Genomic DNA, 27693 nt, shown 5'->3' with positions numbered 1-27693 from the left:
AGTCAAAAACATTGATAGACTTTTATATTAAGGATAATCGTTTAACAAACGCAATTAAACGTGTGAATATTGATGCAAAGTATATATATATATATATATATATATATATATATATATATATATATATATATATATATATATATATATATATATATATATATGTGTGTGTGTGTGTGTGTGTGTGTGTGTGTGTGTGTGTGTGTGTGTGTGTGTGTGTGTGTGTGTGTGTGTGTGTGTGTGTGTGTGTGTGTGTGTGTGTGTGTGTGTGTGTGTGTGTGTGTGTGTGTGTGTGAATATGTTAAATAGGTTAATACTAAATATTTATTTATTATATGTATATTGTTATTGTTTAACCAGGAGGTTGTGGAAGGTCGCTAAAGTGGCGTCATCGGGGGGATCGAGGGGGGCCGGATCGTCCCGTGAATTAAACGCGTGTGATCCAGAAGTGCCCGTGGTGTCGCGCGATATTTCGTACGACAATTAAACTGGCGGGCAACCTGGCGAGATCCCCCGTGGTGGTGGGTGGAAGTGGACCAGGTGGAGAACGACCTGGACCTGGAGCAGGTTCTGGATCTGGTAACAACCACAACAACAACCATAACAACAACAATAACAACAGCCACAACAACAATAACAACAACCACGGGAACAACAACAATCACGGGGCCGGTGGAGCCGGAGGAAACACCACTACTGGAGTAGACGGTCCTCAGGCAAGGGCGATTCACGATTGGGAAGAGGCACTGGCTGAAGCAGATGGCTATTCCTTCGACGACTCAGATCGCTTTGAAGAGGACTCGCTCTGCAGCTGGAGCAGCGAAGCCGAGTCGCTCATCAACAACTGGCGCGGATGGAGGCGACCGCCCGCAGGCTTTGGCATCTCTAAGAAACCTGAAGGTCAGTTTTACTTTTTTTTTTCTACATCAAATTCAATATTTTTTTTTCTTTTTCGACTCATTCTATGTAATTATCCATTTTTTGTCCCTCTGTTCTACGGGTACGCTGCGATAAATTGTACTTAACAAAAAATTCCCTATACAATTTTTTTCTCCAGCCACTTAAAACGGTAATTGTTAAGGTATATTTTTTTTTTACTCATAATGATAGCGAATATCGTTAGGCGAATTAAAAAAAAAATTAAATATTAAGAAAAGGTTATTTTTTTTGTTGAGAAAAAAAATTTCTTTTGTCATGTTAACATTTTTTTTTTTTTTCTCTCGTCGATCCTTTCCAACACAATACTCCGTAGCTACAACCATCGTTTTTTATTGAATTAAAAAAAAAATAACATTTATTATCATTGAGTGATCGATGGTTACATTTTACGGGTCTGTGAATACGAATATAAAAGGAATTTTTTATTTGTATTTTTTATAATTTTTCTGTTCAATTTAATATTGCTGTGCACTCTCTGAGTCAGTGACTTAAAAATTTTTCTGATATTCACCGAGAGAATGAACGAGTAAGTAGATAAAATTGTTTTTAAGAATTAAAGGAGGGAGAACTGTAACTGAGTAGATGAAACAGACAAAAGAAGCAAGAGAAAAAGATAAAAAGAGAAGCTGAAAATAATTTAAGTAGTATAGGAGAAGTAAATAAGAAAATATCTTGTAGATGTTGTAAAATTGCCTCACAAGAGACCCAGAGACTCTTTGTCACTGCCACGTGAAGCTATTGTCCACCCTAGGAGCATTAACGATCGTCTCGAGGGCATGACGAGACTTGTCCCGCCTTAATTTTTCTTCCTTCCTTCTTATTCTCTCTGTTTAATTCTCTCTTATTCATTCTTCAGCGTAACATATGTGTATTTATCATTTAATCATATGGATAAATAAATTTATACGAGTACATGTGCATCCTCACGGAACTCCGCGACGTAAACACGTTGGTCGCGTGTCTCTCCCATTTGAGACGACTGAGAGTATTACCACCGCGGCGTGCTGCTCTTTTTAACAAGCACGAGCGTCATCCTCAACTCAATATAGCAATAGTCCGTATCTGCACATTTAAAAGCTGACTCATAAGAGCATTCGTCATCATCATCATCATCATTCTTGTCGTCATCGTCTTCATCATCATCCCAGCCATCGTCATAAAATAATTCATTCAATCAATTGAACTTTCAGTGCTAGAGTTTAATACGAAATTGAAGGACAATAGATATATAAAATATATATAAAATATATATATATATATATATATATATATATATATATATATATATATATATATATATATAATCGCGAGTCTTTTATCATTATTAAAATTATTGTCTTAAATTTTATCCTCGTTATGATTTAATCATCCCCCATTAATTCAAATCAGATTTTCAATTTTGTAACAAGCGAAAGAATAAATAAAAATAAATATAGCTTAAGATAATGAAAATAAGAGTAAAATAAATGGGGATGAAATAATAACGGGGTTAAAGCCCTCGACGGTAATGTGAATGACGTTAGCAACGGCGGATAGAGTTTGTGGGGCGATGGAGGCGATGGGAAATGCTCAAGAAAAAGAAAAAATAATATAAGTATAGGTATATATACTGGGATATAAATCACAACGGGTGGGTTGAATATAAGGGTAGGTCGATGTCGACGACGACGACGTACTTCTCGACTCTCAAGGCGAGCAAAGGGAGTTGAGGGTAAATTTACGCGGGAATCGAACCAGGAGATTGCAATGGATACTGAAAACCATTTTTTACCTATAATATATATAATAAAAAATAATAGTATTTATTGTGTCGAGTGACACAGACAAGGAAAAGGGAGTTTAAAAAATTTAATTTTTAAAATTCTAAAACATATTATATAAAACACTTAACTACCTTTCAATATTAAGATTCAGGTTTGAGCGACTCCAATATCTCAGTAAAATATATTTACGTCAATATGAATTTTTAAAATATTTCAACTCATATTTTTTCCCCGTGAATGTATCAAGAAAAACGAAACTGTAGGTAGTGTAAGGGAATTTTTAAAAATATAGAACCTGGAAGATGGCAAGACGGATAAAAGTACATAGATAAACAGAACTCTAAGATTGCGTTGGAGGTATAGAACAAAGGAAGGTTGGTTCTTGGTTCTGTTGCTGCTACTGCGACTACTGACAGTAGTCTGGCAAATGTTGAAGGAGTCGCGAAAGCCTGCTGGCTCTTGGGAATAAAACTCAAATCATATATCTCGTGTACATGTCTATCTACATGAGACAGATACAATCCGCCGGAGGCTATACATGAAAAAAAAAAAAAAAAAAAAAAAAAAAAAGAGGAGTTACATGTAGCTATATGTATATTGAAACAAAAAAGCTCCAAAATGAATCCTATGTTGATAGGATTTTTTTGTAACAGTTTTTTTGCATCCATCAAACGTGATCGGGTGATGAATCAGCGTCAGCACCAGCGTATCATTCATTTATGTAGTGTTTACTTTTTATTTGAGTTCTTTATAGTGGAACACACCAGAGGCTCCTTTGTCTTCCTCGGTAAATAAATAAAAAGTATCGGTACTCGTGAGACTGAATACGACTTTCCAATCGGGATTGAAGCGATTGGAAACGATACTACGATATTGTTGGTTCGTTCTTTCGAGTATTGGCTGAATAAGGAGAGGAAAATAAGAGACCGTACGGTATACCTATACCGGCGACATGAGAGAAGTCCAAGAGAGTCCTTGATCTGGTACGAGGGGTTCGAGGCTGAGAGAATATATAACTTTGAAGGAAACGAACAAAATATAAAAAATAAACAAAGAGGCTTCTTCTGTATGTATCCTTTGAGAATCAGGATATGTTACTGCTCTTACTCATTGTACTTACTACTCCCGAGAGTAATTTTTTCTTCACTACAGTGCAGAGCAGAGCAGAGAAGTGCTTTTGATTTACATTTGAATCACCCCCGCGTACAATTCTACGCGGAGAAAAAATTACAGTCGTAATTACTAAAAAAATGAGTTCAAATCACTCAAGTTGGATTGTAAGTTGGAGTCGTTCAAACTTTAAACTAAATATTAAAAAATAGTTGAGTATATTTTTTAGAATATTGATTTGTCAGTATTTTTTTTTTTTTTTTTTTTTAGGTTTACTAGAGCGCATTCGTTGGCAGTAACATCTTACTCAAAATCGGTGGTTACACACATGTCCATGTAACATGTAACCTGTCCATATCTTGGAAAAGTGTCACGCGAGTGTTCTCAGGGCGAACTGCCCGAGATAAGAGAAAAAATGACGATAGTAGAGTTGTTGCACGCGAGCGATGAGACCGGTAATGAGGATGTGGAACTCCGGAGGGGGGGGGGACTACGATGACGAGCTAGCAACGAATCGCAGGTAGAAATAGAGAGACAGAGATGGAAGAGATAGAAATAGTAGGGTGGGGGTGATTAGCGGGGCTGACGAAGCTTTGGTTGCTGATGGGGATGGTGGTGGTGGAGCTGGATGGAGGTAGCGGGTAGGTTGTGAGGTATAGTGGGCCTAGCAAGACTCCCGGGTCGATGTTACCGGTACTATAGACTCTGTACTCTGTACTGTGTGTATACAGTTAAGTTTTACACGTGCATGCGCTCGACCGCCATTTATGCACGCACATACATATATTTAAACACTGTGTGAGTAGTTTTATCGTGCTTGCACGCGCGCACAGCCAAACCTTCTCCAAATGTATATACTATAACTATATTTATTATTTTACAACACGTACATCTACATATATATATATATATATATATATATATATATATATATATATATATATATATATATATATATATATATATATATATATATATATATATATATATAAAAACCGTTGCCGTGTCGCTTTCATTTCGCGAATACGAACCCGAGCCACCAGCCGGGCTTTTTCATTTCGTTTCATCGGTAATTATTATTACGTAGGACATTGTATTATTTTCTCTTTACGCTCTTGTCATAATCAAAACAATAATAACAATGATATATAATTAATTAATTATGATTCATAATATATAAAAGAAGACAAAGAGGAGAATAACGAGAATATATAAATATAAATAGTTTATGAGATGGGGATTGAGAGAAGTAAAAGAGTAAATTTAAGTTGATGGAGAAAAAAGAGAGCAGAGTTGAGTAAAGTAGGATTGAGACTGATGTTGCGGTTTAAGATGCTGGGATGAGTTTGGTCGACCACACGTACCATCAGTAGCACGTATATACATGTAGATATATGTGTTAGTGAAGCGTTAGTTGGTTCGTGGGCCGTTCTATACATACTTATCACATCTTAGAAGCTGAGCCCTGAACCCTCAGCTGCATAACTATTATTATCTTATTCTGTAGTAGTATGCAGTGTTGCTGAATATAATAGTACAGTGCCGGAGTTTAGTTTGCACTAAAGGATCGGGCGGTTAACGAGCGGTCGTGCCGCCCGACGGATTTATGTCCTCTACATTATCATCGACCGCAATCGTTTACATTCTGATAATGACCCATAAATTCAATTAAACGCCCCTGTAGTGTTGTGGGAGGCGTGTTCACGCACTCATAGATTTTCAGTCAGCTTCTGATACATTTATATTAACTAACATTTAGCATCGATGTAATAATGTCTAAGCGGCTAAATTAGCTGCAACACTCTCTATTGTATCTGAATAATTATGTATGTACGTCTAACCGCAGACTACTACTTATGACCTTGCTCATCGACCTTAATCCTCAACCCCAATATCACTGTCGCGTGCCTTTTATTTATTCCAATGTAAATCAAAAATACCTTTTTCCATTTTTTATTTGCATTCAATTTAATACATTTGCTTATGCATGCAGAATATTTTTCTTTTTTTTTTCACTCTTTACTTATCGAAATATATATATATATATATATATATATATATATATATATATATATATATATATATATATATATATATATATATATATATATATATATATTTACATATATCAAAAAAAAAAAAAATCTAAATAAATGATGGTTATATTTGCACTTTGAGGCAAAGTTGCCTGTTGAATTTACAAATTGATTGCTTACGTCAGCAGGTATAGTAAAGGAATTTCATGGATAAATTGCGTTTCGGTAGCGCTTGGATTTTATTCGCTCGATCGGTCATCGTGAAAGCGTTAAATGAAAAATCCAACATGATTCTTTGTGGTTCAGTACATCCTATATAGATCTACATATATAAATATATTTATATACATTGCATAGTTTGCCCTTTTATACAATTTACCATTGACTACCCTCTATCGTTCGATAAACCAATACACTTAAGCCAAGGATCAGCTTAAATTTTAAGTCTGTATCGTAACTTTTGTTAAATAAATACATCAAAGTCCCAATTAAACAGGAACATTATTAATTGATGAAATAGCGTACGCTGTAATAATAATATAATATAACGTAAGTTATAAGTTATATACAACTGTGAATATTGAAACCGTATCCTATCCCTTTTTGTCATTCTCAAGGCGAATTGCACACCTGGCCAGGAGTTGTTATAAGCCGAGAACAATGGATTTGCGCCCTCTATACACGTAATAACCGGACAACTTTGCTCACTGTTACTTTCCTTCGCTTTTCCACGTTTATTCATACGATACGGGTACGCTCATATATGTACACATTCATACATTCACATACATTTTATCGCAACTCCTGCAGACACTCTAATATCAATGCATGTATATGTTTGTACTCTGAATTTCCGGCGGATCAACACACCACTTTATTCTTTACACAGAGTATAGCGTTACCTCAATTTCCCGTAGCGTTTAAGCTTTTACCATTACATTGGAATATCATCCAACTTCTAACATTAACGTTTAAACGTTTTTTTTCCTTTGACACCACTTGTTTCCGGTAGCGATTAATTAAAACTCACTATCCAGCCACCCAAGACTCATCATCAGAGTTGTGTGTGTCCATCAAATATTCATGTGCCCACTAATTCCACATTTGCAGAAAATTTCATCTCGTTATTTATTCTCTTTATCCTCCGCCTCTACTCCGAGTATTCGCTAAGTGTAGTAACGGAGCTTAATGCATCTATACTTATATATACACTCGAGTATTATATTTTCAAAATAATTATTTATCGGTTTATTTTTTATTCATACAACTTTTTTTAATTTTTATCTGTTGTATTGAAAAAAACAAATACCAGTTGTAAAAAATAATAAAAACAGGATTACTTTTTTCTATCTCTGATTAATCTGTTTTTACAGCGTGCTGTATTGATGAAAAATTGACTAGACAAAATACAGGGAGTAGTGTTGTTTTTAATATCAGTAAAATGCGAACAACCGAGCTAGCAATTCACGCATGGTATAGCGTATAATTCAACATCGACATCAAGAAAGTCATACGGTAGATCGAAGATTTTGAAAAGATTTAATGACTTTTTAGACACAAAGTCACTCAGAGTTCTCTGCGCCAATGAATTCAAATCTTTTTTAGCAATTACAAATCTTTTAGCTTTAGAATCTGTACCTTCACGAGTATTAACAGCTTCAACAATACTTTTTTTTACTTCTAATGGAACGCCATCGTCAAACAGTGATAAAATGGCAAGTTCATCGCTCAAATACCATAAGTGCGAAATCATTTTTTCACACGTAGCTGAAGAAATCAAAGGATTGATATGTTTGTACTCCAATAAATTTTTCATAAACTGCAAGTCATGATAAGCAGCAGTTGTTGCAGAAGTTGATGAAAACCAAGCTTTTAAATACAATGTGACTATAAAAATACAGAAATGACGAAGACCATGCAATTCTTTCTGAGAGAGTTTGAATTCATCTCTGAATAGATACATTTTCAAACTATAAATGGCCTTAGCCATCCATCTAGCATGATGAACAGCACCAGGACGTTTGAAAGAAATCTTTTCTTGAGGCATTTCTCCAAGGAAAATCAATGATAATTCCAATAATTCTTTATCTAACTTATTATAACATTTCTTTATCGATCGAAACTCAAATTTATGTAAATTTTCCTGAAACTCATAGTTTAAATTAAAATTTATCGAATTATTGATCAAAAACTGGAAATATTGATATTCGTTAATGTTTGACGATGAATATCTCGTAACGGCTTCACTTAATCAAAAAATCATAAGAGACCATTTTTGTAGAGCAGTAAATTTCCTACAAAATCATGAGTTCCGCAATCCGAAATAATTTTTTTCATCGACTTATAAAATTCATAATAAAAACGAATATTTTCCTTAAAATAGCCAAACTTCAACTATGAATATCTTTTAATCGGTTGAGTTTTTGAAAAAGTCATAAGAGACCTTTTTTGTAAAGCATTCAATTTCTCACAAAATCTATGCCACGGAATATTTTTCCAAGCAGTTGGAAGCGAGATATAAATTTTTTTATCTGATTATTCGAAAAAATAGAAACCCGCAAAGCGGAGGACCTTCCTGTTATAATTAAGAGCTTATACTTGGAGAGAATTCTTTTTAGGTGTCTACGAACCTATTTTTCAGAGTATAAAATCAAAAATAAATTATTCGATTTTTTTGACCCACCCTAATATATATATATATATATATATATATATATATATATATATATATATATATATATATATATATATATATATATATATATATATATATATGTACAAGAGAATGGGTTTTCCCGTGAAATATAATAGATATTACAGAGAGCCGTAACAGATGCATAAAATGATCGCAAATGTTACCTGTTATTTACGTGCTCCTCAATTACTTCAATGACTTCACTGGAAAGACGTACAGGGAGGACCTATAGGTGCATGTGTGCTGATATCCATATCATACATGCCTGCTAATATGCTGTATATTTACATCAATACACAACAGGAGTATAAGCAACACTTGGTATAGCAACACCCATGCTATGACGTGTGCAACTTCTCGAGTTTCCAGATGCCATTTGCAAATGTCATTGACGCTCCAGTTAACCGTTATGGATACTATGTTCCCGTCAACAATAAACAATGACACTGAGTTATTACTTCTGGACAAGAGTCGAGCATCTCACATTGCTCAACAAACAAATAAACAAACAAACAACAACAGAAAATATCAACTATATAAAAGATAAAGTTGAATATTTAAAGACATAGTCGAGCATTGATAGCCGTTTAAAAGCGTACAATTAGCTTGATAACGTTTATTAGCAAAATTGATTGGTTAGCTTTGATCGGCTCCAGTTTGAATATAAATATATATTTATATATAAATATATTAACGGTGTGAATAAGAGACCGATGAATACATAGACAACCCGCAGGTAGTAGACATCCGGTTTAGCCTGAGTCAATGCACCTGGTATACAACTCCCGTCTACCGTCACTTAGTTATTTTTTCTTTTTTATTATTATTTTTATTCTTGAGCACTATAATCCCGTCCCTCCTGCACTGCCAGAACTAGCAGCAATAGCAGCAGCAGCAGCAACCAGGGTGAGTCTGCTGTTTCTCGTCCCCTACGTGTATCTATATTAGTGCTTTTAGTGTAGAGCAGTATTCTGTTTAAGTAATGTGTGTGTTGGTTGGTAGGTTGGTGTTTTTTTTTATCTTTTTTATGATTCCGTTTCATACCTCCTCCGACGTGGGTTCCTTCATTGAAAGGACCTTTTGGCGCCGCTCTATAGCTAAACTGGTATGAGTATAAAGGAAAAGGAAAAGGAAGAAGAGCAGGAGAAGGATATAAGTATAAGCAGACGGTTTTAAAGCCGAGGAGAATGTCGGAGGTCAGTGCCGATTTCTTGCTAGTGGAGTTAAAGCTACACAGCATCTTGGATGGTCAGCAACCGAAATAAAATAACTTTTGGTGTCTGGAGGAGATTGGAAGTTGTCGGGGCTGACAACGAAGATAGTGGTATAAGTTGGGAGAGGACGAGCTCGAGGAGTTACAGTTGAGAATGACCAGGCAAGCTGGCTAAAAAGCAGAGAGCTGAAGGCAAAAAATATTGAGAATAAGAGAGAAACTGAAATGAGTTTCAAGGAAAGAAGGATGCCTTCGCTGGTTGCGCTGGATCGCTGGTTGGTTCGTTCCTTGGTATATATATCAGAGAGATTCAATCTTGGCAAAAGGAACAGCGAGCTTGAATTCTCGGATTGGTTGTTTACAAACAACAGTCAAGGACCCTGCCGACGACCAACATTCATTCTTTGTTCTCGGATTTACGATTTAGCCTCTTTTGTGCCGCTCAACTTTTAGCTCTCTTCTCATCTCTTCTATTTTGTGTCCTAAAGACGGATAAGTCTTAAACTCCTTTTCCTCTATATAATACGTACATTTTTATCTATCCATCCATCCATCTATCTATCTATCTATCTATCTATCTATTGTAGACACTTTGTCCATTGGGTCTTTTTGCTCTTCAAAAGATAGTTTAATTTTTAGTCGTAGTGTTTTATTGCTCTAAATCGAGACACCTCGATCGTGAAACTTTAAATCCTTTGTTCCCTTTATTGCATGTCTGTTGAAAACAATTTATCGGGTATTAAAAATTCATACGTGCATACGACGTACGTAGAGCTACTACTTGGACGTCTAGTTTTTTGTTAAAACTCTAATTATCTTGGCGAACTTTAGTACCTTGCTACCGTAACCTTAATAATATCTATGCTAGTAAAAATAAAATTTTATTATTATTTAATATTTAGTATTTATGTACAATAGTGATACGTGTTGGTAGGACGGTAGTTGTCAAGACGTATGACCGTTACAACGATACGCGACATGAATAAATAATAAGGATGCGAAACGTCCACAACCAGCGATACCAGTCACAGGTACAAAGGATCTCACGTAGACCCTACACTGTACAGTAGGTAGTTGTACTTGTCAGTGTATGTATTGGCTCAAGTGTATAGCTCTCCCAAGTACTTACATATGTTTAGCATCAATAAATAAAAGTTCTGCGTGTAGCATTTCGCCGGCGTCGCCTCTTACAACTCGTCGATACGCCCCAGAGTGACGGGCGAAAAAAATAATATTAAATGGAGCAAGGAATTTATATTTTTCTCCACAATATTATTTTTCAATTTAGCTGGCGTTGCCGCTGATGCTATACCGAAGAACAAAAAGAACGAGAGACGGAAAAATTTTTAATCGATTAATGTTTGTAAAAGCTTTGCCCTAGGAAATCCAGGCCAGTTCTATGGACTTTTCGTCTTCGTTATTCCTTGTTCTTCTCCATCCCCGTTAACCCTCTACTCACTCTCGTACCTCGAGTTCCTCCAATTATTCCTACAGTTCCTCCATCTCCTGGTATATTTAACTTTAAATCGCGCCCCTTAACTTGCGTGCCTAGCAGCCATTACCATCGCGATGCCTGTATTCCAGACGAATCGTTCAACGCCTTACTGCTAATTCCTTCATCATTTTATTTATTGTTCAGCATACTGTGACATGTATATAAACTTTCGATCTGATGATAGGTATGCTGAGGATTTTTTGTTGTAAATCATTTAGAGAAAAATATTATTTTGGAGAGTTTCTTGACAAAGTAGTATTAAATTTAATAAGTAAAAATACAAACAGCTTTATTTGAGTCAAGTAAAAACAATTTAAAATATATTTTTTTGTCAAGAAAATTCTCTTGTATATATATATATATATATATATATATATATATATATATATATATATATATATATATATATATATATATATATATATATATATATATATATTTATTTAGACGTCTTATCACAAGACATTTATCACTGGATGTTTTTTAAAAGGTTGATTTGTTATCCCATAGAACGGGATTAAATAGATTATTAGTCTTCGGAGCAATCTCATTGATTACCTATAGAAAGTTGAATCAAATGCATCAGCAGCAGCAGCAGTAGCAGCAGCATTAAGTCAGCAGTTTTGGTTTTTTCATTTTCACATAACATGCCACTATACTTAACTGGGTTGGTACACTTTACGTTATATCGATATATGTATGGTACATTACACTAACACATGAAAGAGTTAAAAACGTGACGTTACGTTTGTCATCTTCCGCATGATTACCTCGTCTTTATCAATGTCCAGGTTTCTTTGGTGTGCTAGACGGAAAATAATGAAAAAAAGTGCAAAAGAAAAAAAAATTCAAATTAATCGACTGGAATAAATTGACGGAGACGTGTCTTTGATCGTCTACCAAAAAATAAACCAAAAAAAAAAAAATATATATATATATTTTTAAACATCACTTAACTTTAAAGTGTGCTCGTGGATAATGCGGTATATACGGTATATAGATAGAGAGCTGAGTATTTGATTGGAAAAGGAAAATACGTGATCGATAGAGTAGCAATAAGAACCAAGAAGTAAGGAGCAATGAGTAAGAAGAAAAGATAAAATGATAAAAAGTGGAAGAGTGAGTTCTCGGGTGAGTCCAACAGATAACCAAATGAAGATAAGACTACTACCACTCGAGTACTAGAGGGCGGTTTCAGAATAGAACTCAAGGTTCTTATTTAATTTACTTTTATTTTTAATTTTTTATCCCTGGTACGTGCCTTGTACCCTACACTTTTCCACTTTGTCGTTTGTCTTTCTACCAATTCTAGCCAAGTCAACTCACTCCAAGGTCACGTCGGATTTAAATGCACTTTATTCATTGCTTTTCGATTACTCAAATATTTATAAATTTAATTTTTTAAAAATAATTATTTCATCTAGTCATCTTAAGCTTTAAATAACTTTTAAAAAAAGAAATTAAAAAAAAAAAATCTATTCACATTTTTCGTTACGCTGCTTGTGAAAGAAGATATAAAATTCTAAAGCATAAAAAAATTTCTTATGATATATTTTGGGTTTTTTAAACAGATTATTTTAGTGTGAGATAATTGGAGATGGCAAAAAAGTGTAATTATTTTACTGGTACATAAGATTTATACTTATAGATATATAAAGGTTCTATCACAAAGGGCTGATTCACCCTTTGTATCGCGATGCTGTGTAGAACAAAGGCTCGCCGATTATATCGAAGAAATGGAGGCCGTGAGGGAGTTATTGTGGCCGATAATATTACACGAGAGAGAGAGAGAGAGAGAGAGAGAGAGGAGTTAAAGAGTGAGCGAGTAAATCACACACAACACACAGACAATCTGGAAGCCTGGAACGACCATCGGTTGTTGAGAAAGGCAATGGAGATTGTATTATTGTGCCCAAGTAAAGAATAAGATAAAGAATAAGACGAGAGTAAGAAGTGAGTAGAGGGAGTTGAGATAAAAGAAGTAAACACAAGAGGGAAAAAAGTATTTATTTTTGACGAGTTCGCGACAGAGGAAAAAGACGAGGGCAAAAGCTGAGTGTATAAGTGTACACAGAGTACACAGAGAAGTGCAGGGAGGAAGCTAGAAAATATGGAATGGAACCTGGTTCAGCCAAGGGTAGGAGTCGCATTGAGATGTATCCTACTCGTACAATTCCTCCGTGTAGAAGCAGCCCAGCGTTGCTATGGGCGACCGTATCGATCCTCCGAAGCTGCTATGGGATGGATATATAAAACGATCCACTGTGAATTCTATCTAGGGCCATTAATGCTCGTGTGCTGCTCCGAGTTGTGGACTGATCAAGAAGCTGCTGCTACTATTTCTATTGCTATCAGAGCTCCCGAACAGAGAAAGAAAATTTAGGTAAACAGAGACGGTAGTCATCAGCTACACTCTTTTTACTCCCCAGCGGAATATTCTCCACTATCCAGTTTAAATTTTAAATTACTTTTTTCTCTACTTTATTAAAGTATATATACTAATACTAATACATACAACACATATTTTATATAGACTCACAGTCACCAATCTCTCCCTTTTTGGTTCCCTTCCCCAACCTACACCAAGTAATACAAGTGTATATACTTTCCGGCTATCAAGCAGTTTCGACGACCGAATTTTTAGCTGACGAAAGCTTCTTTTTCCTCACTCTATTCTTTTTTATTCTTTATTGTCTTCAATGAGACGACTTGACAGCAAAAATGTTTTTTTTTTTTTTTTTTTTTTTTTTTTTTTTTTTTTTTTGAATTATTAACAATACTTGTAAGACTCCCTAATAATAGCCACTTCACGCATGCACACATAAAAAATTAAATTCAAACTTTAATTAATTTTCAAAAAAGTATTTTTTTTTCTTGCCATGCGTGTGTACATATTTTTTGAAGCACGTATCTCTGATGACAGATGGAAAAGGACAGAGAAAGAGAAAGTAATAAAGTTGGCATGAAATTAAATAAAAGGAGCGACAGGTGCACCGTTGAAATCAATCGTCGTCGTGACAAGGTCGTTTTCTTTCTCTGGCCCAGGTGTATCGTCATTGTATATAAACTTTATACGTAAAACACGCATATGTAGTTGGGATTGTAGACAAAACAAAGCCAGCTTAGAAGAGTAACCGCGAGTTTACGTTCAGTTTTGTTCCCTCGATTTGTCCGGCAACTAGAAGAAAAAGAAATTGCATCGGTTGAGTAATCCACTCCTCTCGATGGCCTCGTGTCGAGGGAGAAATTCAATTTATCGAGGTGTATCGAAGCTACGTACGCCATATACTCTGTCTATACATGTATGTACTCTTGATGAATATATATATATATATATATATATATATATATATATATATATATATATATATATACATATAGGTAGATAGACACGACCACATCCCTGTGCATCCTCCACGACAATCCGAATCGTGAATTGAGTATAACGTCGATCCTCCTCATTGCTCTCGGGAATACTCACCAGTCGTTGCTCCGGAGTTGGTGCTTCGAAATTTATGGAAATTACCATCTTCTTCTCTTTCTTAAACTTCTTTTGAAGACTTTTATTTGGTGATTAAAAAAAAAAACAAAATGAAATTATTGTTTGAAAAATTTTTTACTCATGGGGTTTATTAAAAAAAATAAAATTTTTTATCTCCGCCAGCAGCATTGCACAAAAAGGATTAAATGTATTATTATTTATATAAACTTTCATTGCAGCTTGACGCCGTTACAATTTCTGGGAAGATAATTATCCCTCCTACTATATAATAGGTACCTACGTAGCAGCTCTGCGTTCAGTATCTGGGATCGTACCGGTTTGTTATTGTTATTGTGTTGATGTGAGTATGGCGATGCATAGAGTAGGATGTAATGATGATCCACCGTAAACTGTTTTTAAATTGCATATATGCATTAACTCATACATCCACTTATCCGTGTATTACCGAGCACATTCATTTCAGTATCATTCGTTCAAGCGGTTATTTATCATTAATATTATTATTATTATTATTATTATTATTATTATTATTATTATTATTATATTATTGTTATTATTGGTAAATTTTGAGTAATGATCCATCGAGAATGCCAGGATCATTAATCCTTGTACATGTGCACCTGCTGATGCCAATAACACGCGTAAATGTCTCTCGAACGGATAAGGAGTCTCTGGAGGTTGCTCGTAACAGCCTAACGTCTTACATCTTACGCAGTTATGTGCTGGATATATGTATAATCATTTAACCTCGTCGGAGTCCAAGGACCTTTTACAAGGCGAGTTTACTCAAGGCAAATTTTCTAATATTACTTTCTATTAGATTTTCAAACCTACTTTTTATTAAAAATGCTGGCAAATATTTTTTTTTTTAAACTTTTACTTCTTTATATCTCCATATTTTAAAGTCACAAAATTCAATGTTGGTTTTTACTTTTAGAATAACGCTTTGTAATTTTAAAGCCTTGTATTTTTAAGGACTACGACGAGTTTTAAGATGACGAGAAGTTAAGTGACTCACAATGTGTAAAGTTAACTTGGTTCAGTGGCCGACGGAGCAGGGGTTCGGTTTTTATTCATTTTATTCATCGGTCGTCATCGTCGGTGAAAATTAAGTGAAGTTTGGCACAAGTCCTATTACAACTTTTGTTGATTAGTAAGTTTCTAAGAAATTCGATCCTAATTTCTGCTTTATTTATTTAATGTCGTATAAAAAATAATTGGAGTAAAAATAATTTTTTTTTTTATGAAGAAATGTACACTTGATAAAATACTCTACTATACCTGCTGTTCTGTACGACTCGAATCCTCTTATAGAGTTGAGATATACCTTCGTAAATTAATTACCGTTTGCTTGTTAACGAATCAGTTATCTTCAGCTGTCTAAAATAAATAGCAATTTAGCATATAAACATATCTGATTTACACATTTATATTTTCAAGTCGTAATTTATCGGTTACATTTTACTTAACCGGAGCTTGGTTGTTAATTAACAAATAAATAAATAAATAAATAAATAAATAGGAACTTTAAATAACCTTGATGGACACCGGGTCGTTGTGTAACCGGCAAGCATGTGTAACAAATTACAGGGTCTCTGTGTGAAAATCATTGAGGCTGCTCTCAAAGACCGGTATTCATCGGCGAGCTATTCAGCTTTGCATATTTATTGTGGTAACCGAAAAAATAAAAAGTCTAAAACTGATGACGGCAGCACGAAATTTCATACCTTTTATATTTTTTTCCGACCTCTTGTTACTCTGATGGTTGATTTTTATTTTATTCCGTCAAGTATTTCGGCACGAGCCACCATCAATAGAGCACAATATCTTTTACAATATATGTAATTTATTTTCCAAACCCTTTCATACTCGCACATGTTTTTTCCCTCTTGCAATTGCACACAATATATATATATATATAAAATAATAATAATAATAATAATAATTTATTCACCGCGAGTTTAACAAGATGAAATTTTAAATTAATATCTGACGATCAGTAATTATTTTCTCTAATAAATAACATTTTTGGCATCGAAATTCTTTCTGTAAATATTTCATCGAATTTATCAAATAATTATTATCGTAATTAATATACCGTTGATATTAATTTTAATTAATTTATCAGTTAATTGAATGGCATTGTATCGGAGATATTTTTTATGATGATAATAATAATAATTTAAACTTAGTGCAGAGCAGAGCGTCTATTGTTGAGTTTTTGCACTCACAGATGAGTAGTGCATCGCATCCTTGAGAGTAAAACCGTTAAACAGTGGTGGATAAAAGATAGTAGATAGATAGCAGATAGGACAGAGCTTCTCCTCATTTGCGTAATGCCTCTTGTTTTTACAAACTCGCTCGGGCATTAAAATTTCTCGCCATCACATCTGAATACTACTATTCAAAATTGAGTAAATAAACGAGTAGTCGCTTAATATTTTTCCGAAATTGCTTTCAAGTCTTTTGTTGTCTACTCGCTCATAAAAATTCTAAAAAAAAATTTTAAAAATTCATAAATTAAATACTTTTTAATTAAAATAATTATCAAATAATGTTTATATTTACATTAATTAAATAGTTTACGGTTTAGGTATAAATGAAAATAGGAAATCCAAAGAAAATGACAAGCGCCAAGTAGATCATTAAGACTTGCCTTGTCTCAATTACCGAGTAGGCTGTTGGATGTTCTTCTAATCCGACATCCCCTCTTTTAAAACTCATCTCATATTTTTTTTTTTTTTCCATTTTTTCCATTCCCCCTCGACTTTTCCAGCCGTCTCTCTTTCAGTTATTTCCGGCTTAATCTAGACACCAGCTATAGCTTTCAGGAACTTTCAGGACTGCATCCTGGATTGTCCAAGAGTCCTATTAACCCTATTACTCCAGGTGCTGGCTCCATTTTCCGCGGCAACAATTATCCGGCCGATAATTGAGCAGCGAAAGTCAAATAAAAAAAAAAAAAAATATAAAAGATATTCTCAGCCTCGACGGGATGAGAGGTTATTTTGTTCGCCGGGTGTTCGGTTTTTAATGGACTTTCGCGATGTAATCTCTCTGGTGAGAGATGATGGAAAATTTTTTAACAAAACCGGGCAAGTTAAATAGAAGAGCGGATGAGTTATTCCGATAAAATCGAGGCTGTTGATTACATTGAATAATCGAGGAGCCATGCGCAGATTACCTAGTCATTGAATAATAAGTCTCGCCCGTTGGTTTTATTTTTAAATAAATTATTAAATAATATTTTTTTTTTATTTTCAATTATTTAATAATAATAATCATGAATATTCGGTTATTTATTTAAGAATTAAACTACAAGAGCGGCATTAGCATTTTCCGATAATCATTTATTGAATTGTTTCATTGAATTTTATTAAATATTTTATATTTTCACGAGTCGATGGACTTTCTGTTAAACTCGGTGGTTCATATAAATGCTAATGCCAAGTAAATTTATTTCCCGAGATGTAACTGGATGTTTATTTGAAGGTTCAAGGTGGAGCAGCACCTGCATCACCTGCATCTAAAATACCAGATGCACATTTATTTCAGTAATAGTATTTCTCTGAGAAATATCTCTTGGCTTTTTAAATCTCACTTACTTCTCAGCTCGGTCTTCCCACGGCTCACCCTACTCCCCCATCTTCATATATATTTATTCATTGATATATATATATATACTCAGAAGAAGAAAATTATACCCATTTCCAGTACATTGATCTCGGAATTTTCTTCTTCTCTTCATCATAACTCCGGCTAGAAGTGTAACAGTGAAAGTGTTGGTGATTAAATTTATTGAAGCCAATGAGTATTAAATATACCGCGGGAGAATTTTATAAAAAAATCCACCAAATCAAGAGCTCTCCCTCTAATAAATATAAACATAAATAAAACCCATTTAATTATACGGTTATATTTAAAAGAGTTGTTTAGAAAAATCAAAAGCCAGCAGTTTCTATGTAAATTGTTCCACTTCTCGGTTTTAAAGATTTTATTATTGCTTTTATATAAATTTATAATACTGCTGCTTTGATGTTGAAATTCTCTATAAATCGTACCAGCAATAAAATTAATACATTATTATTATTATTATTATAAAATAATTTATATTGCTTCTAGCAGTAATTTATTTACCGTCTAAGAGTATTTGTTATACAAATTATACGGTCGTTTTTAAAATTGATGAGATTATTAGTATAGAGCACATCGTGCTTTATTTTACGGCTCGCCGAAAAGGGAGCAATAATTGAATTATTACTTTGAGGGTGCTCCTTTTCTTCTCATACTCTTCCTCAACTTGTTCATAATATAATATAATGTAATATCAAGAGTAACGATATTTATTGTTCTCGCTTTTAATTCAATTCCCACCGTCTTTAATAAGTACATCATTATAATTGTAATTTTATTTTAAACAAACAATAAGTGCAGACTTACTTTACTTTTTTAAAATTAAAATACTTTCCATATTTAAATGAATTTTTTCAGAATTCAAATTTTTTTCTTATGAAAGAAACTTAAGCCATAAAACAAATATAAATAAGTAAACATTAAATGTTTATGTTGAATAATAATTCGCAGTAGGTTTAACGACATCGATATAAAGTTAATACCTAGCATGTACATGATACCGGAAAGATATAAATGTTTAACAGCTTTTCACCTTTACTTTTTTGTAGTCAGAATGTGATATTAAACAGAAACAGAAAAAGAAAAAGAAAAAGAAACTATCGATTATTGTGAGCAGTTGTAGGCTTTGTAAGTTTGCCTAGTAATAGCACAAAGCTCTTGACACTTTGACAATTCAAAAAACTCACCGGTAATAAATGTTTTACCGGTGAGAGTGTAGTTTCCATTGGAAAATTCCGTTACTGGAATGAAACTACCCAAAATACACATGAGAAACTCAAGAAGTTTAAGCTAACGAATATAACTAGCAGTAGTTCTATTGTATTTTGTAGCACACCCTCTTTCTCCTCTCGAATTTCTAGGGTGTACAGTACAGTACAGTGTACTACTGGCTAGAGTGTTGGATCAGCTATCCGCAAAAGCACCCCTCACTGGTTGGTTACTGTTGCTGGTATTGTACGTTACGGTAGAGCTTTCTCTATCGGTCGGGATTCCCCGTAGCTGGTTTGGAACGTTTTCCCGGGCGAACAGGCTGCACGATCATTATTTTCCGAGTGAGGTGTGAGCTTTGACACTCCGGCAATTCGTTTCCGTCCTACCGAATATTTTGTACGTTCTCTCGCCTTTAAAAGGGGGAAAAAAAAAAAAAAATCAAAGTTATAATTAATCTTACTTTTTTTGTAAATAAAAAGCTTACACGTAATTCTCAACTTACTTTGCTATTTTTTTCTTACAATCTTGCAACTGATAATAATTATAACAAATTAGCTAACGTAGTGGGTTGTTAACTTTATTTTATCAATTTATAACTTAAATAATTTTATTTCCTAACGGAACTAAATTTATTTAACACGACAACCCTAGTAGAGAGAAGGAGAGAGTGAGGAGTTTGTCACGAAATGTGGTTACTCCACCGACGTATTAGTAATTGCACTAGTGTGTTACTGTTATCGTTATAACAAATTACCTTCTCAACAAATATAAACAGAGTTGCCTTGACCAGTTTCCCTTTATCAGGTGCAAAAAGAAATAAAAAATAAAATTATTTATTTGATAAGGTAATTTAAGGTTTCCGCAATTAGTTTCCTCCGGAGTTATCTATTGCAGTGTAAATTTCAAAACCTTTGAGAAGTTTTTCTAAAATAATTGCGAGCTTATAAAAATTTATAAAAAAATTATCTTGAATTTTAATTAGAAAAAAAAAAAAAAAAAAAAAAAAAAAAAATAAAATTTAATCCTCATTAAAGTTTGAATAAAGTTAGTTAATGGATTGAATAATTTATTTTTCAGACAAACAACAGGTGCCGACTTTGTGTGAGCTCTCGGCGAGATGTGTCGCGTCGCACATACCCTTTGAGCTGGTGGAGCACGTTTACCCGCCAGTTCCCGAGCAGCTTCAACTTCGAATAGCCTTCTGGAGTTTTCCAGACAACGAGGAGGACATCAGACTTTACTCCTGCCTGGCTAACGGCAGCGCGGATGAATTTCAACGAGGCGAACATTTGTTTCGTTCAAAAAGTGTCAAAGATCCCCTACAGATAGGTAATTAAAATAATTATCACATTGAAAATTCCTCTTTGAACTATTGTTAATTAAATGTAATTTCAGGGTTTCATCTGAGTGCGACCGTAAATACCCAAGTATGTACAGGGTCAATAAACAACAAGGAGCCCTTCAAAGTATCTGTAACATTCGACCGCCGAAGGATAACATCCTGCAACTGTACTTGTACTTCCGCCGCTTACTGGTGTTCTCACGTAGTAGCAGTTTGTCTCCACAGAATCCACTTACCAACTCAAGTATGTCTCCGTGCTCCGGTAAGCGAGTCACTGTCACGGTTACACCGCGAGCAGCTCCAGAAGTTCGCTCAATATCTGATAAGCGAGCTCCCGCAGCAGATTTTGCCGACCGCCCAGAGGCTGTTAGACGAGTTGCTGTCGACCCAACCGAGCGCAATAAACAGCTATTGCGGGGCCCCAGATCCAACCGCTGGGGCTTCCGCCCACGACCAGACCTCCTGGTATTTGGATGAGAAGACCCTCCACGGGAATATTAAAAAGATTCTTATCAAATTTTGCGTCCCCTCGCCCATTGTCTTCAGCGACGTCAATTACTTGAGCACGACAGCGCCACCAGCCGCGACAGAATGGTCCTCATTGTTAAGACCTCTTCGGGGCCGGGAGCCCGAGGGCATGTGGAATTTACTCTCGATAGTCCGGGAGATGTTCAAGCGCACAGACCGTAACGCGATCCCCCTGCTGGAGATCATCACCGAGGAGTGCATGGCGTGCGAGCAGTTTCTCATCTGGTGGTTTAATACCAAAATTGCCCTGCTGAATGGAACCGGGCACGGAGGCGGCAAGCACGGCAGCATGAACAACAATGCCCACGCCTCCCAGCACGCCTGTTCCTCTCTTTGCGACGAAATAGTCCTGTTGTGGCGGCTGGCGGCCTTGAACCCCGGTCTCTCGCCCTCCGAGCGCGAGATGCTCCACGGACAATTCACAGCCTGGCACATGAAAGTCATTGATAAAGTGACCAAAAGCCGAGGTACTGTCTCCCATAATACCCAGAACCGCAACCACGGCGGCACCCAGAAGGACTCTTTAAAAACTGACATCGAGGTCTTTACCGGATTCAAGCCGGCTCTCGAGGCCTGCTATCTCGATTGGGACGAGTACACTCTGCCGGGTATCACTTACACCGCTGGCAGCAATCCAATGTACCACTGTCCCTTCACTTGTTTCCGTCACGCCGGCGACACCAGAACCGAGGTTAATCAAGTTAATTCAAGCGCCGCGGTATTAAATTGTCAACCACCGAATTCTCACCATCACAGCAGGCGACCCCACTGCATGGGTCTAGTTGATTTTAGCTACATAGATCGCAAGCGACTAAATTCCCGTGATTTTCCCGGATTCTGTTCCCGGAACAATTCCGGCAACAACGCTGCCAATGACGGGAATCGAAGCAGCGTAAGTTCCGAGGGATTCTGCGAGAACGACGGTGACATGTCTAATTTGCCGGCATTTCCGCTACCGTCCCAGGTGGACTTGGTGCGTCGGGAGTACGGTGAGCTGAACAATTGCGGCGGAGACACTGACTCGCAGGAGGGCGGAGGAAGCGAGTCCTCCTCAAACAGCAACGTCAGCTTAAAAAATGCCCAGGGCTCGGACAAGCACCGATCAAATGCCTCCTCCGAAACACACAGTGACAGTAGCGATAGTTGCATTAACAAAGTCACCATCGATCCATCCAAGTGTCGTATCGCCCCAATAGCCGAGTACCGGGATCCTCAGCAAGCGAGCACCTCCACGGCTTCTACCAGCAAAGCTGTATCTGTTGGTTGTTGCAGTAACAAACGAGACACCGCTGAGTGTAATTTGGCTAAGGACCCGCTGAGACGACCGTCCAAGGATGAGAGCTCGTCGTCCAGCAGCGACAGCCCCTCCGGGGACGAGTATAATTTCTACTACTACGACACTAAAGCAATGGCCAGTATGACCGCCATGGAGTTAAAGGACGCAAAAAATGACAGCCACGGTGGGGCCAGCGCCAGTGCTGTTCTCGGAAATCTCAAGAAAACCGAGGACCCTTGGGACATTTTATTTGCACGAGCAGAGGGCCTCTACGCTCACGGGCACACACGCGAGGCTTGTATTCTCAGTGTTAAATTAGCGGAAGAATTGCTGTCGCATCCGCCGGATTTAATGATTGAAGTCCCACCGGTGGTTATAAAAGGCAAGCGCAAAAAACAGCCAGTTAATCCGGCGTCTCATCAGCTAACTTGTTTGGCCTCAGCGACTCTGGCAAAGTGCGCGTTTCTCTGCACAGTTTTAATGGAAAATTTCGAGCACCACAATCTGGCATTCAGAGTCGGTCTATTTGGGTTAGAAATGGCGCGACCGCCAGCGAGCACTAAACCCCTGGAAGTTAAATTAGCACATCAAGAGAGCGAGCTCGTGGGACTGCTAAAGAGGATTCCACTGGGGCCTGCTGAATTAACAATGCTGCGTCAGCGTGCTGAGCAACTTCGTGATGGTATTTTGAGGTCACGTGGCCACGCATTGTTGCCGATAATGCTGGCGAGTTTGATATTTGACGCGCTGAACACCTCATTGAAAATGAAAGGCGAGTGGTCGACGCTGACCAACGAGGAGGACGAGAATCTCGGGTTCGACGCTGCCGTAGCTGCTCTCGGTTTAAAAGCAAACGTCAGCGAGGCTGATCATCCGCTTTTGTGTGAAGGCACTCGACGGCAGAGAGGGGATCTCGCGATAACGCTCCTTTTGCACTACAAAGACGAGCCCGTTAAAGTCGCTAAGATAATGGACAAGCTTTTAGATCGGGAGATTCATCAGCTGATAAAAACCCCAATTGTCAGCAGTTATTACAGCTCGAATCCGCCGACCAAGAGCCAGCTGGCCAGCTTCCGTCGCACTAAAATGTGCTCGTCACCGTTGACGGGGACAGATGTCAGCGGCAGTGGCGACGGAATTGCCGGTACCAGCAGTCGACCTCACAGTAGCACCAGCGCTGAGCTGGAAGCTGGCATGAGTGCTCTCACTGTTCAGCCCCAGACTTCCCAGCCCCCGGTTTCCACTAGGACCAAGGAAACGAGGTTAGGCAGGCAAGAGAAGAATCTAATTATTTATCATTCCTCTCTAAACATTTATTAGATTTAATTTAATTGTTTTTCCTCTTTGTTCTGCTCTCTTTTAGGTACAAGTGCAAAAAGGTCTACCCGTCGATCCCGAACCAGCCCTCTGAAGCCGGAGCTCACTTTATGTGCGAGCTGGCCAAGACAGTCTTGCTGAAGGCTGGAGGCACCAGCTCGACCTCGCTGTTCACCCAAGCGTCGACTAATCAAAATCACCATGGTCCTCATCGTGCGCTACACATGTGTGCCTTTCAAATTGGACTCTATGCACTTGGACTTCACAACTGCGTCAGTCCTAATTGGCTCAGTCGTACCTACTCGAGCCACGTTTCATGGATCACCGGTCAGGCCATGGAAATTGGCGCTCCGGCAATCTGGTTCCTGATCGACAGCTGGGAAGGGCATCTCACGCCTCCCGAGGCCGTCAGCATTGCAGACAAATCTTCACGTGGTAGCGATCCTAACATGGTTCGTGCCGCTGCTGAACTGGCTTTGTCTTGCTTGCCTCACGCTCACGCCCTCAATCCCAATGAGATTCAACGAGCCATTCTACAGGTATTAATAATTATTTTATATCCTATAAAGTAAAGAATCTAGTTATAGACACTTGCAATTTTTATATTTATTAATTTATTAGAGTTGACTTTTTTTTTTTTTTTTTTAATTAAAATAAAATTGCAAGTGTGTCAATAACTGAGTATTTTACCTAAGTAATAATTTCATTAAAATTTATAATAATTTTTTATTAAAAATAAAATAAAAATTTTAGTGCAAAGAGCAAAGCGATCTTATGCTGGAAAAAGCGTGTATCATGGTGGAGAATACAGCGAAAGGCGGCGGAGTTTATCCAGAAGTACTCTTCCAAGTCGCAAAGTACTGGTACGAGCTGTATCTACGTCACACACCCGGTGGCGAGCAGCAAGATGATATTCCGCACGATCATCTCCAACTGGACCCGAACGGCGCTCTGATAGTAGAACCAGGACAAGGTCAATTGGACTTGAATATCGGACAGATGATGCCAGGACCAACGCAAACGGTGGTGGTGACGAGTACTCAGCCGCCACCGCAACCTTATCCACCTCACCCGACGATGACGACTCTGGTGCCGGGTGTCGGGTTGCCCTACACCGTTGGACCCTACAGCTTCGTGCATCCTCACCACCCGATTCCAGCGTTCGGCGGACAGATGCCTCCGCACCGCGTGGCGCTGCCTCCGACGCCTCCTCACATGCAGATGTACCACGCGGCGATGCCTCCGCACCAGGTGCACCCTCAGCACCAGCGACACCCGCCGCCGGTGACCCAGCCGCCGCCTGTCCAGCAGTACTATCCTCAGCCTACGGTGACGACGGTGAACGTGCATCCTCTGCCTGGTGGCCACCACATGTTCGGAATGCAGCAGCCGATGCCGGTAAATGTTCCTCAGGAAGTCGCTGGCTCGATTCCCGGTCACAATGGCATGCAGGGACCGGCTATGGTCCAAGCCCAGCCGATTATTTCGACTGTTCGACCTCAACCGCAAGTACATCGACAGAGCCAGGCCTTCAGTCCTCAGCAGTTGCGTCCACTTGTTGCTGCCTATCGGGTCGGTATGCTCGCACTGGAAACTCTCGCCCGCAGGGTCCATGACGACAGACCGCAAGCCAAGTACGCTAGGAATCCGCCCTACGGCGAGGATGTTAAATGGTTACTCAGAATTTCTAAGCGCCTCGGCACTCAGTGCTTTAACCAGCTCTGCATGTGCACTGTCAACAGCATCGTCAGTCCATTTGTACTTCACGATGTTGCTCTTGAAGCTGCTACTTTCCACTCTCGAAGCAATCCTACTATGTTTTTGCAGCATTTGAGGTCAGCGCTATTAGCACCTATCGTTCACAAGTGTCAGCAAATGTAAGATATTATTATTATTATTTTTTTTTTTATCTTGAAATTTTATTATAGATAATAAAATAATTTTATAGCTTTTGCTATGAATAATTTACATGAAAATTTGATTTATAAATATTACATAATTTATATATATATATATATATATATATATATATATATATATATATATATATATATATATATATATATAAAAATAAGGTCGAGTTATGATAAGAAAAAAAATAAATAATAGAAAATTTTACTTTATAAAATACAAGATTCAATAACTGGGTCGATAAAAAGTCTTGTTAAATAATTATTAGATTAATTTATAGAAAGTTTAAATATATACATATATTTATTTATTATATCACTCGACATTATTCAAATATCTAATTAAAATATTATTTATTAATTCAAAGACTAATAAATAATAAATAATTGCAGGTATATTCAATGTATGCATCATAAATTGTATCACTTAATGTCAGGGGAGTATGAAGAATTTGCGAGCATAGTTTGCGCAGCGCGAGCTGCTTTCCATATTACACCGGAAGGTCACACGCAGTTTAAGGAGTGGCTCCAATCTATGAGAAGGTCAGCAATAATTTTTTCCCAGAGGAATTCTAACGTACACACTTTAATCGCTTAATCAATGTCTTTGTTTCTCGTTTTTTAGATCTCCGGCTTGCAATAAAGAATTATGGGCTCAGATAAATGCCGCTCTGCAAAGTAATAATAAATGACACAGAGCGGAGCCAGGCGTGACGTGGCTCACATCTCATCTTCATGCTTCTCCCACACCTCCGGCCCAGCAGATTCACCCTCAACAACAACAGCAGCAGCAACATCAACAACATCACCAACATCACCAACACCGCCATCCTCCAGAGAACCTTACCTACGTCAGAGGATTGGCCACTATAAACGAACTCGCGTGGGATAAAATAGCGATTCCTTGTATGTTCGACAGGTCACCGCAATTTCACCAGCACCGAACAATTCATTACGCAACTGGCCCGCCACTTTCTCTAATTCAAAGAGACTCAATTGTGAGGCCTCGTAACATCCCTGACGCTAGGCTAGGACAACGTAGTTGATTATAATAAATTTTTATCGGTCTCATTTTCCGCGGGCTTATTTTCTTTTAAGTATTAAATTTTTTAATAAATCACGAGAGATTTAATTATTTTTCTGTGTCAAATTAATTTTAATAAATTAGACAAAAATTATTTTTCTGCGTCAAATTAATTTTAATAAATTAGACAAAAATTATTTTAAAAAAAATTATTTTGGTAATTGTTGATATAAATAAATATTTTTTCTAAATTATTTAAAAAACGATCGAAGAAACTCGTCTAAAGGCCCGCTTTTATAAAAAAAAAAAAAAAAAAAAAAAAATTATTGACTTTGCATAATTATTTTTTTTACAATTGAGTGTGTGGTATATTTTTTTTTACGGTAAATATCTACAATCATGCATCTACAATCCACCACTCGGCAATTTAAAAACTGCCGGTTACTAGAGTAAATAATAAATAACACTTATCCAATATTTGATGGTAGATAAATAACTTAATCACTAAAAATAAAAATAAAAAAAAAAAAAAAAAAAAAATCAAAAGCCAGGCTAACCGATCGTCATTTAGATGAATTATTAATTGATTGATAAATTCAATTATTTAATCCCATGACTATGTCATTAGCGTCAATTAGGTAGTAAATTTTATTTTGTCACTAGATAGATTGAATTTTTTCATTGTCTTATTAATTAATATA

The 27693-nt window shown here is 36.8% G+C and overlaps 1 protein-coding gene across 1 annotated transcript; it reads left to right on the top strand.

Annotated features, from left to right (window-relative positions):
- Positions 1-434: 434 nt before the first annotated feature.
- On the top strand, positions 435-27538 carry Dora (zinc finger SWIM domain-containing dorado; the record flags this gene model as incomplete). Its single annotated transcript, XM_074247538.1, has 7 exons — positions 435-897; positions 20673-20924; positions 20991-24003; positions 24105-24597; positions 24812-25935; positions 26362-26511; positions 26594-27538. Coding segments are annotated over 7 exons (5562 nt in total), but the record flags the coding sequence as incomplete, so codon positions are not given.
- Between the last annotated feature and the right edge of the window lie 155 nt (positions 27539-27693).

Source organism: Cotesia typhae, unplaced genomic scaffold (assembly GCF_013202065.1).
Source record: "Cotesia typhae breed Kobodo isofemale line unplaced genomic scaffold, CoteBio_Ctyphae contig_5, whole genome shotgun sequence".
NCBI classification, from domain to species: domain Eukaryota; kingdom Metazoa; phylum Arthropoda; class Insecta; order Hymenoptera; family Braconidae; genus Cotesia; species Cotesia typhae.
Note: the sequence above shows the minus strand (reverse complement) of the source record. Positions and strands in the feature narration are given on the sequence as shown.